Below are 20,502 nucleotides of genomic sequence, written 5' to 3' on the forward strand. Positions count from 1 at the left end.
ACAGGCTTTGCACATTCAGAAAGGAGAATTCCACCCGGCAAGCCTCAAAGTTCCCCATTTTTACCTTTATATGATAACGCCTGTTTTGTTGAAACGGCTTCATAGAATTCTTAAGCACGAATTGATTAGTAAATACAGAGCTAATCTGTTGAGAAAATTAATTCTATCAACTCCAAAAAATTATCAGACACGTGACAGTATAAAATGTATGTTTATTGCACATAAAATAACTTACAGCATGTAATGGTATATTTTGCACAAGTTGAAGAGATTCTTTTCAACACCAGTTGATTATGGTTTTGGAATGTTTTGAAATATTGATGTGGAGCAGTTTTAAATAAGTAAGCTTTTATGTGTTACTATAGTAACAATTTGTTTTTTTATACACTTATTGAAGAAAATATAGAGAGATTTTTGTTATCACGTGTGGAAAATTATTTAAAGACCTGCAATTAACTGATCCACAATGATTCAGCCAAAGCCACATTGAATCATGAAATGAACACTACCGAAACTGACTGCAAGATGTTGTAGTTGAAAAAACTTCTTTTTTTTTATCCTGATTTTTTGGTATATATATGCAAGAATGGTACCATGATTCCCCACTGACAAAGTGTGCAACAAATCTGTAAACCAGACATTTTTTAAACCCCACCCCACTGATCATGTCAGTGTGTGGCACATGTCTTTTACCACAAACTCTGGACTGTCGACTTAATCAAACTTCGAAAGTGCAGTAACCATGCATACTACTCGTAAGTTTATACGGTAACTTTAACACACTGCTTACAAATATCTAACTTAAACTTCGAAAGTGCAGTAACCATGCATACTACTCGTAAGTTTATACGGTAACTTTAACACACTGCTTACAAATATCTAACTTGCCAATGCTCATTAGATATGTAACTACCGTACTCGCTGTAAGATGATGGTCATTCTGTTACTATGTAGTATTCCCTATATACAACACGTTATAATTCAAACCCGTAACGATCAAGGGTGGAATCTGTATTTGTTTTATTTCTACTCTTAGTGCTTATACAGAAACTGGAATAAGAATAAATGTTACAACAAAATCGTATTCAAAGCAGTGATGTCCATTCAGATTTGAACAAAAATAAATAAATAGTCTGTTTTATGCACAACATACAGAGTGGAACAGTCTTCTTTATTGGCTTGTAGTAGCTCGTTGACTACTGGAATCGGTTTTAGTCATGGAAGAAAACATCTGAAAGAATATGTGAAATATTACAGATAAATGTGCACTGATCAACTCAACAGTGTGCCATATTAATCCATATATAACACATTTTTATTAACCTTTACAGTGCTCCATTAACTATAAATGTCGATATGACAGTACATTTTTGTATAAACTCAGTTTCTGACATAAATCCAGCAGAGACATGAAAATGTTAAAGCTATGGAATAATGGTGTACAGAGATTTAGAATAGAAAAATGAAAGAAAGAAAGAAGTGTTTTATTTAACGACGCACTCAACACATTTTATTTACGGTTATATGGCGTCAGACATATGGTTAAGGACCACACAGATTTTTTTTAGAGAAAACCGCTGTTGCCACATAGGCTACTCTTTTACGACAGGCAGCAAGGGATCTTTTATTTGCGCTTCCCACAGGCAGGATAGCACAAACCATGGCCTTTGTTGAACCAGTTATGGATCACTGGTCGGTGCAAGAGGTTTACACCTACCCATTGAGCCTTGCGGAGCACTCACTAAGGGTTTGGAGTCGGCATCTGGATTAAAAATTCCATGCCTCGTCACTGGGATCCGAACCCAGTACCTACCAGCCTGTAGACCGATGGCCTGCCACGACGCCACCGAGGCCGGTAGAAAAATGAAGTCCTAATGTTAAAGCTTTTAGAATATTTTTAAGCATTTATAACCGATCATCACATTCGTTTTCACATCTATAACTCGATCAAATTAATTTTTTGTTCCCTGCACTGGTTTATATCAGTCACATACACATGTACAAACACACCGCAGGCCATTTTTCATTGATTGGGATCCCTCTAATAGCACAAATTTACTCGATTTGTGCAAGCACAGAATTTCTGATGTACCCGTTTCATGGGTGTTGGAAGCTTGGGTTAGAGGGGTAGGTGATTATGCATTCCCCCTTAATTAAATATACATTTGTTCATGAATTTTTGGGACTCTTCCCAGTGAAGGGTTGTATGGATAAGAGACTATTGTTTTTACTTTACTTACAGACTTGAAGAGATGTGCACTGAGAAAATTTGTCGCCACTGATGTTATTTTGTTCTTGGCCCCAAGTTTACATCTTATATATCCATACAGATTTGCACCATTCATCAAAATGCCAACCACAACAACCATCTGAAATTAATTTCTTTATTTTTAGAGAAACCATACACTAAAGAAATGTGAGATGATTATAATGACTCACTTTTTAACATGCTGTATAACTGAGATGTGCTTACAATATAACAAATAAAACCACAATAATTAAAAATATTTTATCAAGTTTTTAGTGTCTATTGCAGTTAATGCCCATGAATCTAACAAACAAACAAAAAAATTAATTCTTGTACAACTTTAAAAAAAAATTCAGCGAAAAATCCAGATATAAGAACAGAGAAACAAACTATCACAAAGAGGATATGTCTACATATTTTAACTCGTCACATCCAGCATTTTACTTTTTTCTAAAATTATTAACAAATCTAAATAAGTTGCCAAATAATGCTTTGTAAATTTCTTATTTACGGTAGTGAAAATTAAACATCAGTAAATTGAATTTCAGAGATTATGCATGAAAAAATTAAAGGCAGGCTTGTTAATTATTCAGCATACATTATAATGGCATCCTCATACAAGATATGTCTACAAGGTACAAAAACTGGAATGAAATTTACAAATTAAATATATAACCCCCAAACAAAAACAAACACTGGCCCATATTAAAAAAAAATGGACTAGATGTTCTCTAACAGAGATACATTACAGTTTATGTTTAATGTATTTCTGTGAGGAGACTACTAATTTTACTTACAAACCACTTAAACTTGAGGGTAAATAATGCTCCAAACAGGAAGATGATCCATATAACTTCAGCTACAACCAGCGATAACCAGAAGATTCTCGACTCGGCTGCAGAGTTTGTAGTAGTACCTTTATCCTAAAACAAAAATCACAAATGAAAACAGTAAACGGATTAGACAGAATATACAGTTCTGCATTATGCCATCTTATCCATTTGCTATAAAAGATATTTACAAATGGGTTAGAAAAATGGCAAAATAATTAAAGCCATTGTTTTATTTTATTATATGACCATCAATAACTGGTTATGCCATCCATACATTATATCTGTCAATTGTTAACTGATCAGGAAGTAACCAAGTCTAGAGAGGATCCAATTATTTTCGACAGGGTGGTTAATACTGCTAGTGGCTACAGTGAATGACCGAGTTTAAAACCAAATTTGATTCACAAACAACTTTTAAGCACTTTGCAACACAATCATCTTAGAAAGTGGGAGAATAAAAAGTATGTCATCCTTACTTCCATTGTTTAAACAGGATAAAAAGAATCTGATTGAGTTTCATAAAAAACCCACAGTTGTAACTAGGATTGTGAATTCTCTTCTCCAACAGTTGTGAGTGATTTAAAATTTATAATTAATAAAATAAAGAAAATTTAAAATACTCATGCAGTGCATCAGTCTTGCATTGACCAGCCAAAATGCCAGAGAAAATGTACACGTTAATCTGTCACCTGATAAACCATGATGTTGTGTTTAGAAGTCAAAAAGAAAATTTCTAAGTGGATATCTAGACAAAAAATAATAATCTATTACTCATATCCATTTTATCTACACGGTAACTTGTGAACCCCTCGGACTTCAATTTTCCTGTTTCCAACAGCCACTACGACAGATTGTCTGTCATGATGGTCAGATACCCATAATGCTAATGTTAATTACATTTCTTACACACGTTGGTGAGAACACCATGCATTATTTTTGATAAGTCATGAGTTGTTAACACATGTACATGTACGTGTGTTAACAATTTCAAGACATACGACTGGCTGCTCCTACTCCTAGGTGATGACCAGTCACCAGTGCCATGCAGCCAATGAAAAACTATACGAGGGAAATCAATTAGACTGTGACGTATAGTTAACGTGATAATCATGGGTCTGTGACACGTAAGTCAGCTACAAGTGCAATGGTTGTAAAAAACCTGGTTTTTGAGGATTTGTAAGAAATAGAATAATACATTTGTGTCCATTAGATACCATTTATCTCACAACTCATTGTTTAAAAATGTATCAAACTCGCTTTCGCTCATTAACAATACATTTTAAAACAACTTGTGAGATAAATGGTATCTAAGGGCCATTCATGTATTATTCTATTTCTGTTAACATCTTTTAATTCTTTATTCCACAATACCATGATAGTTACAGAACCAGTTGTTTTGAACAATATTAATACAGGTATGGCGAAGCTGGGAGGACTCTAGCACCCCCCTCCCCCAATAATTCTGAATCAAAAATATTATTGGTAGTAACAGAGATGAATTTTAAGCACTTTGCAACACATCATCTTAGAAAGTTGGAGAAATTGCATTTTAGGACATCTAGTTTTCAAAATTATATGGGGGAGCATACCCCCGAACCCCCTTGAACCTTTGCTTTGCCCCCTCGATTTCAGTCAGTCCCCCAATGTTTTCTTGCTACTGCCGTGCCTGTAATAATAATACACCAACTGATTACATCACATGTACCTTTCGACATTCATACACCCACTGACTTTTTCCATCTGTATCAACATAATTCCACCAACGCAGGCCAACCAATAAACGACCTGAAAGGAATATACATCTCTTAATAACATGCTATATTTTCCAATACAGTGAATGACCTACATTAAATATTGTTTACAGCCAGGATAAAGTTGTTTTGTAAACACAGTTCCACTAGTTTCATGATCCTTTTCTCTTAAAACATAATTTTATTTAGTTTAAAGTTCATTAAAGTAAAAAAAACGTAGTAAATAGGGCCCATTATATTAAAAATATATATACAAACCTGTAATATTCTTTACCGTCCAGAAATCCATTGAAAGTAGAATAACAATAACAACAAAGTTTGTGATGAAGCTGTCACTAAACAAGCCACACAACAGGTACGAGAGAATGGCTCCAGCACGAAATATTATGTGAAACAGAACTGCTACTGGATGCCTAAAGAATTTAAGAGAGAAAAAAATACATGTATTAACAAAACTTTAAAATGTACTGTGTATTGACAAAAGTTAAAAATGTATTAACAAAACTTTAAAATACATTTGGACTATGCAATATTGATAGTTTGTTATCAATAAATTATGTGTAAGTTCCCTATTATCATTTCATACAATAACCTTCCCTGGACTGATTTAAGTTCGATCGTAACATTGTTTTAATAAGCAAGTAAGCAGTCTTCGCCATGAACAAAATCAAGCTGAGCTGAAGATAATTCTCCTGAAATGCCAGGCGAGCAATCAAAGGAAGTTTCAAATAATATGATTTTTTAAAAAATGTGAGCAAGCCAATCAGTTTGTCACTTCCATAAAATGTTCCAGGCGAGTGTGGAGGGGAGCGTGAGTGTTTACTGACGAAGACACCCACACACACTCGCACACATACACCCACACACACACACACACACGCACACATGCGCACATACACCCACCCACACACACAAACACACATACAGACAGACACACACAGACACAGACACACACACACACAGGTACACACATATAGACAGACATACACAGACACACACACACTACACACAGACAGACACACACAGACAGACACTCACACACACACACATACACAATACACACTCATCACACACAACACACACTCCTCACACACAATACACACTCCTCACACTCCTCACACACACACACACAGACGTATACAGATAGTGACTGTGATACATTTATCAAGGTCAAAACTAATGTGCAAATGAGAAAATATGTAAAACTTAATGGCTTTAGATCTAGAAGGGAGGTGTGAAACATGATGATTATTATTTTATACATACATATTACATATGTACTTGGTAGGCCTGCTTTTTTCTCTATGCATTATTTGGTTAAAGGGGTGGGACGTAGCTCAATGGTAGAGCACTCGCTTGATGTGTGGTCGGTCTGGGATCGATCCCCATCGGTGGTCCCATTGGGCTCATGCAGGGCTAGCTCTGCCACTTGCCAAATTCACCAATTGCAAATTTTAGGAACAATTGGCGAATGTTATTTTAATATGGTGAAAAAAAATTAATGCAATAATTGATATTTGCTGGAAAATAACTGTTTTTTGCATTTGGCGAAAGGTTTTGCACACCCAGAGCACCATGACTGGTATATCAAAGGCCATGGTATTTACTACCCTGTCTGTAGGATGGTGTATATAAAAGATCCCTTGCTACTAATCAAAAAGAGTAACCCATGAAGTTTCCTATCTCAATATCTGTGTGGTCCTTAACCATATATATAATTGTAAATAAAATGTGTTGAGTGTGTCGTTAAATAAACCATTTCTTTCCTTCCTTTTTGGTTAAAATAAAATTTGGTTTTGTAGGTGGTGGGTATACAAAACAAACTGCATCCTGCACCCTCCTTTATGTGATCAATTCTGAAATGGCCCGTATACATGTACAGATCGAGTTCACCTATTCCTTACCGTAACTTCTTTCTCATGCCCCTTCCACTGCCATCATCATCAACAAAATTTAATGGGACTTCGCTCTCTTCCATAATAACCTAAAAATACAAATCAATGTGTTAACTACTAGTTACAATAAACCAGGTATGGATCTGGAGGGGGGACTAGGGTGTACAATGTGCACCTGCCCCTCTAAATTTTGAAGAGCTAAACCAGTGTTCAACCGATGAATATAATGAATGCAATCATTTACAAAGTTAACATACATACATGTATAAATATATAAAATGAGGGTGCGACAATTTACCCAATACTACCCAATACTTACCCAATACCACTAACTATTATATCATCATGAATAATTGTTATAAAATAAAAAAAGAGGTAATTATAAAAAAAAAATCTAATTCTAATCTTGATGATATGGACAATTTTTATCACATTACTGTGATCAGAAAACATTTTTTAAAAACCCACAACCCCCCCCCCCCCCCAACAAATTACAACAGGTGTGTGAAAAATAAAAATACATTTTTGAAGCTTCTGCCAAATCAGGCACAAGACCTTTAGTCATTAGATATTATATATTTACATTACTTTTGAGATATATATTTAACTGTTATTAAACCTTTCTTTTAACTATTAACAAATGAAAATGTGGCATCCATATCAACCAATCAGAATTCAAATGTAGCGCATACATAAAATGATGTACCTTCCAAAAACATTGCTTTACCTATTTATATTTGTCTCTGACAAGTATTGGGTAAGTATTGGGCATAGGCGTATGGGGACTCTTTGATTTAGGGGGGCTGGAGGGGTTGATTTGCCCGAAATTTTACCCAGATAAAAACTGCCCGAATTTTTCCCACTGTTTTCCCACTGTTTTGCCCCTGGTCGTACGCCCATGGTATTGGGTAGTATTGGGTAAATCGTCGCACCGTAAAATGACATCATTCTGCCTAGCAGGTTTATAAGACACTATTTTAAAATAGTTAAAACAATATCATACAGAAGCTAAGAGTTAAAAAATCATAACATTAAAATTACATATATAGCCACTGGCACAAACAGTTTAACACTACAAGAAGAAACCATACATCTTATCTGACACTAGTTCATCTAGATAAACGTCTCCACACACAATATAATGTATTTATTATTGTGATGTTTATTGCTGTGCTGTAAGGTCCAATAGATGTCAAAATGTTAAAAAACAGACCATAGATGTTTACCTTGGTGAACTAATCTGACACTGGCCGTTTTGGATAGGTTTCTTTTTGCAATGTCTGTTTTAAATTGATAATTGATAAGTTTAATGTTCCCAATGTTATGAGTAAGAAATGTCAAAATTTACCATTTTTAACATTAACACTACTAGTAGTCCCTACTAGTGGACCACTGACTGGTAGTACTTAGGCCTACCACAAAACAGGTTAGAGAAGACAAAACTATGCCTAAAAATATTGACCCAAAAAGGACTATAACCCAAGGTGGACATGCATTAATTTAAAATCTACCCATAGGCCTATAATAAATCATTCGTATACGTACACTAGATTCCATCGCTAATGACCAAAAACAGTAGCTTTCGCTTTTCGTGTCAATGCCAGATCGATCATCCGGTGTTCGGTTAAAAATGTTTACCCATGTTGGAAAAGACCTGGCCGATACTTGTTTAGTGGTTACGCTACATGACCTTATTTATTTTTTTCCGTTTATTTATTTTAGTAAGTTAGCTATTGAATTAGTATTAATAAGGAATTCGCAAACTGTTGTTACAATCAGTAAAATTAATCTTCATTTAAAAACAATAATAATGAGGTTAGGTTATGATTTTTTAGAGCAGAGCTCCATAAAAAGAGGGCGGAAAAAACTTCAACCAACCAACCGAGTTGTTGGTTCCATATTTTTTTGGCAAATTCTAATCTGTAGAGTAATCGGCATACTCTCCTTTTATTCATGTCATAACAAAGAAAAGGTGACAAGAATGTAACAAGCTTCCCACTTTCCATCTCTGGTTCGAAACTTTCACGGCAAGGTCCACACTGTGACTGAAAAACTACATAACACGGCTGTCACCAGGCTCCGTATTCATAAACATACTTAAGTCAATGTATGATGCCGAAATACATCATTAAAATATACAGATAAGTATCACACATTCACTTAAGTATGTTTATGAATATGGAGCCAGGTTCCAACGAATGTCATGATTGAATGTGATAAAAGTTTGTTTTGTTTAACGACAAACTAGAACACATTGATTAAGTAATCATCGGCTATTGGATGTCAAACGTTTGGTAATTCTGACTCGTAGTCAACAGGAAACCTGCTACATTTTCTTAATGCAGCAAGGGATCTTTTGTGTGCACTTTCCCACAGACAGAAAAGCACATACCATCGTAACCATGGCCTTTGACCAGTTGTGGTGCACTGGTTGGAACGAGAAAACCCCCCAATCATCTCAAAGGATCCACTGAGGTGGTTCGATTCATGAGTCACCTCAGGCGAGTGCTCAACCGTTCGAGCTAAATCCCGCCCTCTACGAATATCAGGGTATGCACTTGGGATATTTTCTGACTGGCCAATCGGGCCACTCACAGCAACACTGACTCCCCGTACAACTTTTGAATGGCACTTGACCGTTAAAAAATCGTGGCAGGCCATCGGTCTACAGGCTGGTAGGTACTGGGTTTGGATCCCAGTCGAGGCATGGGATTTTTAATCCAGATACCGACTCCAAACCCTGAGTGAGTGCTCCGCAAGGCTCAATGGGTAGGTGTAAACCACTTGCACCGACCAGTGATCCATAACTGGTTCAACAAAGGCCATGGTTTGTGCTATCCTGCCTGTGGGAAGCGCAAATAAAAGATCCCTTGCTGCCTGTCGTAAAAGAGTAGCCTATGTGGCGACAGCGGGTTTCCTTTAAAAAAAATCTGTGTGGTCCTTAACCATATGTCTGATGCCATATAACCGTAAATAAAATGTGTTGAGTGCGTCGTTAAATAAAACACTTCTTTCTTACCGTTAAAAAAAGAACTTACTTTAAGTATACTTTAAAAATATGTTATCGTAGCATACAAAAAATAATAACACAAAGTAAGGAAGCAGAACTTGTTTTAGTTATATTGCAAACTGTTGTAATTAAATTATAATTATTATGTTGTCACGGGACCCACACAATCGAACATGTGAAATATTTTATCAAGGGTTGGTTTTGGAATGATTGTCGTTGGCATCATTCGCAGTGATGATTGGGTGTTTGGAAAAGTTTACTGTATATTCCGTAAGAAACGAAAACGTTCCAACACAATTTAACTTCAGAAAACCTCAGGCTCGTAAACAAAATCTTTCTGTGAAACATAGTATAGCGGAATGTAACAATTTATGCCGATTGCATCTACGAATACATTTAGGTGGCCAATGTTTTTCGAATACATAATCAAAACCAGTCGAGGGATTCCGAATGGTTTTAAGACTGTCCGATAGACTGGGGAAGTGGTCGCTATTATGTCCTATATGGATTTGGTTGTGCAGATACTAATAAGAAACCAGTTGAATACAATAAAAATAAATTCTGATCTCTTACAAACATTAGTTATTTGCATTTTGATACATAATACAATGTGCAGAATTTTTTGGGTCGCCAAGCGGGCAACACATGATACGGTTTTGACGTGCCCAACGCTATTTTGACTCGTCATGGGTGATCGGGGGCGACTGTAAAGTGCACTCCCTGGAATATGGTACCATATATCTATAATGTTTATTATGTATCATGAAAAAACGTGAACCGGGCTACCCCATAACTGGGCTATTTACATTTTACTTGTGTTTCAGGAATCTGCATACGCATGAAACCAGACATTGAAATGCTTTTGTTGAATTAAAGGGATGGACCCTAGTTTCAACCCGTGAAAATTAATACTAAGTTTAATAAATCTACAAACCTGTAACACATTTGGGTAAAGTTACAACTGAGAGAAACATGAGTCTGTGACTTTGAAATGGTGAAATACCCTCTAAAAATAGACTAAAACTCGACTTCATAACTGTTGCTTCTCAACCGCATGTGCATTTTTAAAAATATGAGAAATGCATTTTGTGATATTAAAAACAACAGGATGACCAAAAACACTTCGAATGTACCGAAATGGATAATATAAACAATAAAATCTAAGTAAAGTATGATTTCAGTTATCAACAATGGCTCTAATAATAAAAAATATGCCTCCGTGTTTAAAAACTAGGGTATGTCCCTTTAAGAAGTGTGCGCTACAACAGCTTGTTCTGAATGTGCACGTAAAACCCTATGACCTGACCTTTAAGAAAACCTTTCAAAAAACAAAGTGCACAAATGAGGAAAAGACAAGCAGACATTCAAAATAATTTTATACATAGGGAAATGACAGTGGTGTAAAACTTGTTTATTTAGATTTGTTTAATATTACATGCCATTTAATATAGTGCGCACAGTGCAAAATGGCGGTCATGTATACATTTCCCTATACTTGTATAAAAATATTTTGATGTCTATGCTCTTCGTTTTTGTGAAAGTTTTCTTAATTTAACAAAAGTATTTTAGTGTCACATGCCTCTGAAAATTGCGAGAATGATAATTTTGTGCGTGCAAATTTTGTGTGACCTATTTTTTGTTCATGCAAAATTTGGAGAACCATTTACTTGGATATAACGGGTTACGCAAAAAGCAAATGAGTTACCTGGATTTATTTCTGCGTAACCAATAAATGGGTTACCTGGATTTATTTCTGCGTAACCGATAAATGGGTTACCTGGATTTATTTCTGCGTAACCATTAAATCAGTTACCGGGTACACACATTTTCGATTCTTAGAGGCCTTTGTCAGGGTTCAATCAGATTCCTTAAAAACAAGTCAAATGTAAATAGACCGGCTTATGGGGTACCCAGGTTCACGGTTTTTTTTCACAATATATGTATGTTTGCATGTATGCTTGTAGACTAGATTATGGTAGCCCCATTCCTATGGCTAATGATATTCAATGTTGGGCTAGTGAATAACTACTGTTGACATGCCCAACGGCTAGTGATTTGTTTTTGGTCATATGTTGCACTTACGTCTATTTTGTAAATATGACTATCCTGACCCCACCCCAATCCCCAATGTAAGTGTTTTTAAGCTCTATCTCTCTCTTTAGGTGACATATCTGATTATTACTATTATTTAGAAAAATTGTATTAACTTGAAAGTAAAATAGGGCTAGTGAATTTTTAATCCTGGCTAGTAAATTTTTGAAATAATTGATCCCATGGCTAGTGGATTTTAAAAACATTCTGGAAGCCCTGTTTTGAGAAGCTGAATTTATGCACTTTTGAATTCATCTGCATGTTCCAGCCAGTGCACCATGACTGGTATATCAACTGTTGTGGTATGTGCTATCTTGTCTGTAGGATGGTGCATATAAAAGATCCCGTGCTACTAATGGAAAAATGTAGCTGGTTTCCTCTCTAAGAGTATGTCAAAAGTACAAAATGTTTGAAATCCACTAGCTGCTGATTAATAAATCAGTGTGCTCTAGTGGTGTCGTTAAACAAAACAAACTTGACTTTCTTGAATTTATTCTAAGAATTACAAGACACTGCACCCTCTTCTTGAATAAATTGCACATTTTTGTGGTCTTTGGAATAGTTAATATATGATATCACAGGCCTTAGAAAATTGCGAGTGTGATGGTTTCGTTAATGCATCACTCGCATAAATATAGTTTTGCATAATCCATTTTTTGTTTGTGCATTGAAATTATGACATCATTTACATGGTCATGATGGGTTACATAAAAACAAAATGGGTTACCTGAGTTTGTTTTTGCGTAACCCGTAAATGGTTTATGCAAATTTTCAATTCTCAGAGGCCTGTATCAGCCAAGTGCGCCAACTGCAGATTTTGTAAACAAAAATGGCACCAAAAAAAAAATTCCTGTCATGATTGATAGTTTGTTGGAAAAATAACTGTGGGTTTTTGTAAATTTTGATTTTAATAAATAATTTGGCAAAATCTTCTGCTTGTCGAGAGCTAGCCCTGGATAAAATGATTATTTCCAATGTAACATAAATTTCAAGTGGTGTGTAATGGCTGTGTATGTACCTCATCATGGAATAACTTGTTTTTTAAAGCCATATTAGGTTCATTTAAAAAAATAAGAACTGTTTGCTAAATTTCATGTCCACTTTTGGAAATGTGTATCCTGCATATTTGACTACTGCATGTCTGTAAAATATAATTTAATAATAACATGATATAATTATGTAAAATGCAACAGGTAACTATGAATAACACATCTGAATAAGAAAAAAAAGATGTATGTAATTATATTTATCTATATTGAAATATAGTCGATAAAAATGCCACTTGCATTGATTGTTTTTTGTCATTTTATGTTTTGAAACAGATATGGCTGGAGTTTTGCTGGAGAAGTTAATGCGTGGTTTTCTGCTTATAAGCGGTTTACCATCATTTCCTATATTCTGTGTCTACCTCCTTATCATACTGCAATCTCACTGGTGGCAAAAGCATACTCGGCCATTAAACCTTAAGTTGGTAAGTTCTCTGTTGACATGTGTTTTCTATTAATTCAGGGGGAGAAATTGGCTGACATTCCTGCCAGATATTCGGTCCGGTAAGTTACAAATTCTGCCAGCCTGAATCCAAACCTTTCGGACAATACATGATTGATTCAAACTAATGTGTCAATGTAAAAGTAAAATAATTGCTGGTAAGACTGGATGACAGACAAAAAAACATCTCCTGGCTCATGGTATTGTTGACCACTGGCATAGCCAGAATTTTATAGTGGGGTGGGGGACCCACATTATGTAAATATGTATGATTTATAAAATTTAATACAATATTTTTTTTTTAAAAAGGTTTCATTCGCCGCTGATGTTGACTGTATTTTACATACTAAAATGTGCCTTAGATGACTCAGTTTATTTACTCCAAATGGTTTTCAACAAAAAAGTGACGATGTAAAAAGAAACATTCAAAAGGCTATTGTTACTTTTGATATAGATGAATGACATCAAACTTTCAGTAGTCGTTATTTGTTGGGGTCACAGAACTTGTATGTGATGTGGCATCCCCGTTTTCCATTTGCCCTTGCTTTTGACACTAGCAGAAAGGATTGTAGATTAATGTTTGTGTTCATATTAAGGAAGGAGGGTCGGGATGTAGCCCAGTGGTAAAGCGCTCGCTTGATGCACGGTCGGTTTAGGATCGATCCCCGTCAGTGGGCCTATTGGGCTATTTCTTGCTCCAAGAAGTGCACCGTGGTATGTGCTATCCTGTTTATGGGATGGTGCATATAAAAAATCCCTTGCTGTTAATCGAAAAGAATATCCCATGAAGTGGCGACGGCGGGTTTCCTCTCTCTATATCTGTGTGGTCCTTAACCATATGTCTGATGCCATATAAGCGTAAATAAAATGTGTTGAGTGCGTCATTAAATAAAACATTTCCTTCCTTGATATTAAGGAAGGGTACACACAGCTTACATGTGTACTTCTCTAAATTAGGAAAACACTGATCTGGTTAATGATGTTGCTTGCCAGGGAATTGGGTTTTGTTTTTGTTTTTATATTCATGCTTACATGTATATTCAATTGGGTTCAAGCACAGTGTACTAGGCACACATCTCAGCTATCTGGGCTGTCTGTCTAGGATAGAGGTACATGTTTAGTTTAGTGAGAATAAATGGTGGTGTTAAAAATGTGCTATGGATAGAAATCTGGATGTGATCCCAGTACCAACCAGATTTATGGTTGATTTCTATGAAAGCACCACACCACCTAGGCCAGTTCTGTTAACATGACTGCTGGTATTGAGTAATGTTATGGATTAACATTGCTTTTGATGTGACATTTTGTTTTCTCTTTCCAGATACTGATATTTTACAACTTCACCTGTTGCTCTGTCAATGCAGTTGTCATGTTTGGTTTCTGTAAAGGATTGTATCAAAGTGAATCGATATTCCAAAAACAGAACTCTGCACAGCTCAAGATATATTTTTGTATATACTGGATAACGAAGGTCTTCGAACTGTTGGATACGATATTTATGATAGTTCGACACAAGCGGCGCCAGATCACCTTTCTGCATGTGTACCATCATGCATCCATGTTGCTGCTCAGTGATTTAGGATACAGGTTATACTCATGGCCTGCAATTGCTTTATTTTTGTCCATTAATGCATTTGTTCATGTAGTCTTGTATTTATATTATGGGTTATGTGCAGTTTCTCCAGAAAATCCTCCAACATGGAAGAAACAATTAACTCAGTTACAGATCGTTCAATTTTTTACTGATTTCGTGTTTGCAGCAGTTGGCTATGTAAGCCATGGGTTTTGCATTTATGGTATTTTTTATGGCCTGACAATGATGTATCTTTTCTGTAACTTTTATTATCATGCATATGTTAAAAAAAAAAAAAGTGAACCCGTCATTAAAAAACTTGATTGATAATTTTGGCATCCGAAATTAAATTATTGACATTTCTTATTTTCATTTCTTAAAGATACTTTCCTGCTTACAACATTGTCCAACTTAGTTCTTGCTTGGAATAGTTGGGTTGATATTGTAAGCAAAAAAAACCCTCCCAAAACCCATCCTTAGTTTCAACCAGAAGGTGCCATATATTGTTTTCAGAATACAATGAACCTTTAAATGCATTTCTTGTTTAGAATATCGGTGTTTCTTGTTGGCCTAATGTTTGCAGTAGCCCAAAATGGATTTTATCTTTTAGTTAGTTAGTTAGTTAGAAAACTCTTGTCAATGACAGAAAATTCTGGACTACTTGAACATGCAGTGTTCAACTCACTTTTGCTCAATATAGATGTATTTTATTTAAAACAACTCAAAGGATGATAATGAGCGCCATTCATACAGTATTCTTAATTGTATTATTATAATTAACATGTCTGTATTTGTACAATGTTTGTTGTAACGTGATTGTAATTATAATCATGCAATGTATTTCGTTTGTGTAGCTAGTGACTGGATTGTAGATATAATAAACTGACTGACTGATCGAATTAGGCAGATTTAAATGATGCATATTACTCGAGGTGACAAAAAGAGGCACCCATGTAAGTGCATTCCCCATTTGAAACGAGATCTCTTGACATCACAGAAAGGACGTGGCTCTGCACAACTAACTGTAGTGTGGGGGGTAAATGTTCAACTACAACCTCCTGGCACGTTTGCAGGCATTTTAGTGCTGGGGGGTCTAGACTGGTGAGCAAAGTTTATAGGTGGTTCTAGTCATGTGCTCCGAAAAAATATATTGGAAAATGAAAACTAAATTGCTTGAGCAGAGGATGTGGTAGGGGTAAACTGAAAATGTGCTTCAGCAAGGGGTTTCAACCCTGCCACATCTGCCCACCCTAGCACATGTGCCTGACATCATTGACAGTGGAGGTTGTATGTGAGTATTAAGTTTTATACTGGTAAATGATTATTACCAGTAGAGGGTGTATTTGGATATTAAGTTTTATACTGGTAACCATTCATTACCAGTGTGTGGGCTTCATTTGTGGTCAGTCTGGCATGGACCCCCATTGATGGGGCCCATTGGGCTATTTCTTGTTCCAGCCATTGCACGACAACTGGTATATCAAAGGCCATAGTATATGCTATCATGTCTGTGGGATGGTGCATATAAAAGATCTCTTGCTACTAATGGAAAAATGTAGTGGGTTTCCCCTAAGACTATATGTCAAAATTACCAAATATTTGACATCCAATAGCTGATGATTAATAAATAAATGTGCTCTAGTGGTGTCGTTAATAAAAACAAACTTTTATTACAAGTGAAGATTGCATTTGGATATTAAGTTTTATACTGGTAACAATTCATTACCAGTGAAGGTTGTATTTGGATATTAAGTTTTAATCTTCACTTCTTGTTTATCTCTCCACTTGTTGTTTTAAATCAATAGTATTATTTTGTCTGCCATGTAAAAAAAATTAATTATCAAATGTAGGGAGAGACCTTAATATAGGCATCGCCTGTTGGTCAATTCCAACATTAATACAAATGTCAATAAGCATTGTTTTAAAAAATATATATATTAAGTTTTATACTGGTAACCATCCATTACCAGTGGAGGTTGTATTTGGATATTCAGTTTTATACTAGTAACTGTAACCAATCATAACCAGTTGAGATTGTATTTGGATATTAAGTTTTATACTGGTAACCAATCATTACCAGTGGAGGTTGTATTTACATATTAAATTTTATACTGGTAACCATTCATTACTAGTGGAGGTTGTATTTACATATTATAAGTTTTATACTGGAAACCATTATTTACCAGTGGAGGTTGTAGTTTAGTATCAAGTTTAATACTGATAACCATTCATTACCACTATTCTAGTGGAGGTTGTGTTTGTGTAATATGTTTTATAGTGGTAAACAGTGGAGGTTTTAGTTGGACATTTAATACTTGTAACCATTCATTATCTATGGGGGTTGTAGTTGGGTATTAATGTCGAACCCCACCCTCTCCTCTCGCTCAAAACAAATTTTCTTTATTTTAATATACATTCCAGGGGAGTATGACTCAACCCCCTCCCCTGAAACCTCGCTCATTAGTCTAGATCCACCAGATTTTAAGAGGAAACCCGCTGTCGCTACTTCATGGGCTACTCTTTCCGATTAGCAGCAAGGGATCTTTTATTTGCGCTTCCCACAGGCAGGATAGCAAAAACTATGGCCTTTGTTGAACCAGTTATGGATCACTGGTCGGTGCAAGTGGTTTACACCTACTCATTGAGCCTTGCGGAGCACTCACTCCGGGTTTGGAGTCGGTATCTGGTATCTGGATTAAAAATCCCATGCCTCGACTGGGATCCGAACCCAGTACCTACCAGCCTGTAGACCGATGGCCTGCCACGACGCCACCGAGGCCGGTCTCCATCAACGGATAAGTGTTGTTTTTTGTTGTTGATCCCCCCCCCCCCCCCCCCCCCCCCCAACCCTATATCGTACTGTGCGTAATTAGCCACAGATGACAAGAAGGAACTTGGGTTCAAAAGTAATAACGGGAAATATTTTGTACACCCACCATTTTTTGTACATATCTGGGGGGGGGATCTAGAGGGGGGTCCAAGGTGTCCGGACCCCCCCCCCCCCCCCTCAAATTTGAGAAGTTCCCCTTTTATTTAGGATTTTTAGGTTTTTTACAAATTTATTTATTGTCAATGTATAGAACACTGTAGAATACGTCTGCCAGCGTCCCTGTTGTAGCACTATTATATTATGGTCCGTGTGAACCGTGTGTAATTTTTCAATAGTGCCTTTTCATAATGTTATGGTGCCCTTTTTGTCTTGGACCCCCCCCCCCCCCCCCCCCCCCCCCCATCAGAAAAGCTGCATCCGCCCCAGCATATACATATATATAATTATTATATTGTATATTTATATTCGTAGCACTGTGCTATGTATTAAGCTGATGATTTGTAAAAACTCAAAACGAATAAAGGAGTTACTTTGCGAAAGTGTGTTGCATCATTCACCTTTTAAACAATTTTGAAGGAATAAATTTTGCATCTTTTTGTCTTCAAGGTTATTTACAGTGACAAATTAGTTTGCAGATTCCGTGACAATTTGTTATTTTGTTATTAAAAAAAGGTGTTTCTGTCACAGGGGTCGTACACTTTGTTAATGACAACTTTCATGACAGTCACGGTTGCCAGCCGGTATGAATTCGGGATGAAATGACGAAAGTGATTTTGTTTTCCTCCGACAGAATGACTGTCTACTATTAGTTATGAAGTGTACATTTAACCTGCCCAGAATATCGTTAATTCACAATGAAATTGTTTCATGATGAAAATTGTTATAGAATTACACAAATCGCATCGAGAAAGGTTGTTTTTAACAGCTCTACAAGACGTTAAAACAAAACGGAGGGGCTGTTTGAGAGTAAATTGTGTAACGTATTCTAAAGCATGGGACCGGCGTCGTGGTTAAGCCATCTGTCAACAAGCTGGTAGGTACTGGGTTCGGATCCCAGTCGAGGCATGGGATTTTTAATCCAGATACCGACTCCAAACCCTGAGTGCGTGCTCCGCAAGGCTCAATGGGTAGGTGTAAACCACTTGCACCGACCAGTCATCCATAACAAAGGCCATGGTTTGTGCTATCCTGCTTGTTGGAAGCGCAAATAAAAGATCCCTTGCTGCTAATCGGAAAGAGTAGCCCATGAAGTGGCGACAGCGGGTTTCCTCTCAAAATCTGTGTGGTCCTTAACCATATATCTGACGGCATATAACCGTAAATAAAATGTGTTGAGTGCGTCGTTAAATAAAACATTTCTTTCTTTCTTTCCAAAGCATGGGTCATTTTAATTTTATGGATTAAATGAAGGCTGTCGTGACAGTTTTTCTATTGCAGGTCATGATATATAAAGTTTACACAAGAAACAAAAAGTATATCAGCTAGTTAGTATATAATTAATACTATAGGTAATGCTGGTTAGATTACGTCACGGTAGCGACAAAAGGAGGTGTGATTAACTATACCGTTATGTACGTAGTTTTATGTGGTCTTGGTGTTACAAAATGTTACATTGGGTGTGTGGGCTAGATGAAGAAAATGGTCACATTTTGCATTCGTTATTGAACATCCAGAACGGTCCACTACGGTACCATTACCGTATAAAAATGTCTGAATAATAAATAGAACCTGAATGAGAAGAAACCGAACACGCAAAACGCAAAGCGGCCAGCAGGAAATAAGCCGTTCATGTGTTATTGCGAATAGGGAACACTATTAAACTTTAAAGGGATTATTCTGATTTTGCTGCAGTTGTTTTGATATTGACGACTAAGATACTTTTTAACGGCAGAAATTACTTTTTAAACTTATTTTTCTGTATAAAATACTAGTGGCTGTATACTAAACGTGTTTCTGATCGTTCTATTGTTTACATTTGGCCATACTTCATTTTATTCCCGAATATATAGGCCCCTACTCTTCAAAAAAGTATGGGAACCTGAAATATTAATGTTAATATCAACTATTAGACCGAACATACGTTTTGACCACAGACATCCTAGTAAAGAACGTTCAGGTCTGTTTATCAACACACCGAAACACATTTCATAGTTTGCACATGCATCACGCAGTTGCCCCGTACCGTGTATGGGGTATCATTCTCGATTTTCACAATTTCCAGGAAGGTCCATTAATCACTGTGGAACATTATTTCTGTCAATCTTTTTTCATTTTGTTGATCATACAATTGTTATTGTTTTGTTTTTAGTTATTTTTATTGTTTGAATTTGCGATTTACTGATTAAAAAAACAAAACTTACCAATTTCACGATCGTCCTTCAAGATCTTTGGTGGTCATAAAACCTACTGTATTACTGAACTACCGGTTGTAATGTTTGCCCAATTAATTCACTATTATCATATAACCATTCCCCACAGCTAATATACCTTACAATTTTGGCAATTGTAAATTCTTATTAGAGTTCCTCTACTTTTTTTAAAGAGTATATATATATACAAAAGTTTTGGGAGACCAAATCCAGTTTGGGCTACTTGCTAATATTAGGATGATTAGAAACACATTGAATATACAGACAATCTGATGATATACAGTCACTGATATTCTAACCAAGAAAATATGTAATTTTAGTCGTTAAACGACTTTATTAGGCAGAAACATATTGCTATGCAGCAAACTAGGGATAGTCCCTTTAATTTATTAACGCCTCTTAGTTGAGGTTTAG

At 36.1% G+C, this 20,502-nt stretch overlaps 2 protein-coding genes across 4 annotated transcripts; one reads left to right on the forward strand and one right to left on the reverse strand.

The window, feature by feature from the left end:
- Positions 1-195: 195 nt before the first annotated feature.
- LOC121378752 (Golgi apparatus membrane protein TVP23 homolog B-like) lies at positions 196-8,343 on the reverse strand. The gene is made up of 7 exons (XM_041507047.1): positions 8,273-8,343; positions 6,737-6,816; positions 5,091-5,245; positions 4,787-4,866; positions 3,046-3,171; positions 2,241-2,369; positions 196-1,231 (listed from the first exon to the last, which is right to left on the reverse strand). Exons 1-7 carry the CDS (start codon positions 8,282-8,284, stop codon positions 1,172-1,174), a joined length of 642 nt encoding a protein of 213 aa, XP_041362981.1. The 5' UTR covers positions 8,285-8,343; the 3' UTR covers positions 196-1,171.
- A 245-nt stretch (positions 8,344-8,588) lies between these two features.
- Positions 8,589-16,441, forward strand: LOC121379297 (elongation of very long chain fatty acids protein 4-like). 3 transcript variants are annotated; one of them, XM_041507844.1, is made up of 3 exons: positions 8,589-8,699; positions 13,151-13,299; positions 14,638-16,441. In XM_041507844.1, exons 2-3 carry the CDS (start codon positions 13,153-13,155, stop codon positions 15,214-15,216), a joined length of 726 nt encoding a protein of 241 aa, XP_041363778.1. In that variant the 5' UTR covers positions 8,589-8,699; positions 13,151-13,152; the 3' UTR covers positions 15,217-16,441. The 3 variants fall into 3 exon arrangements, with proteins under 3 accessions (XP_041363778.1, XP_041363777.1, XP_041363780.1); XM_041507843.1 differs by having other exon boundaries at positions 8,595-8,759; XM_041507846.1 differs by having other exon boundaries at positions 8,599-8,738.
- The last annotated feature ends 4,061 nt before the right edge of the window (positions 16,442-20,502 follow it).

The sequence above is a fragment of the Gigantopelta aegis genome, chromosome 8, assembly GCF_016097555.1.
Source record: "Gigantopelta aegis isolate Gae_Host chromosome 8, Gae_host_genome, whole genome shotgun sequence".
In the NCBI taxonomy this organism is placed as follows: Eukaryota; Metazoa; Mollusca; class Gastropoda; order Neomphalida; family Peltospiridae; genus Gigantopelta; species Gigantopelta aegis.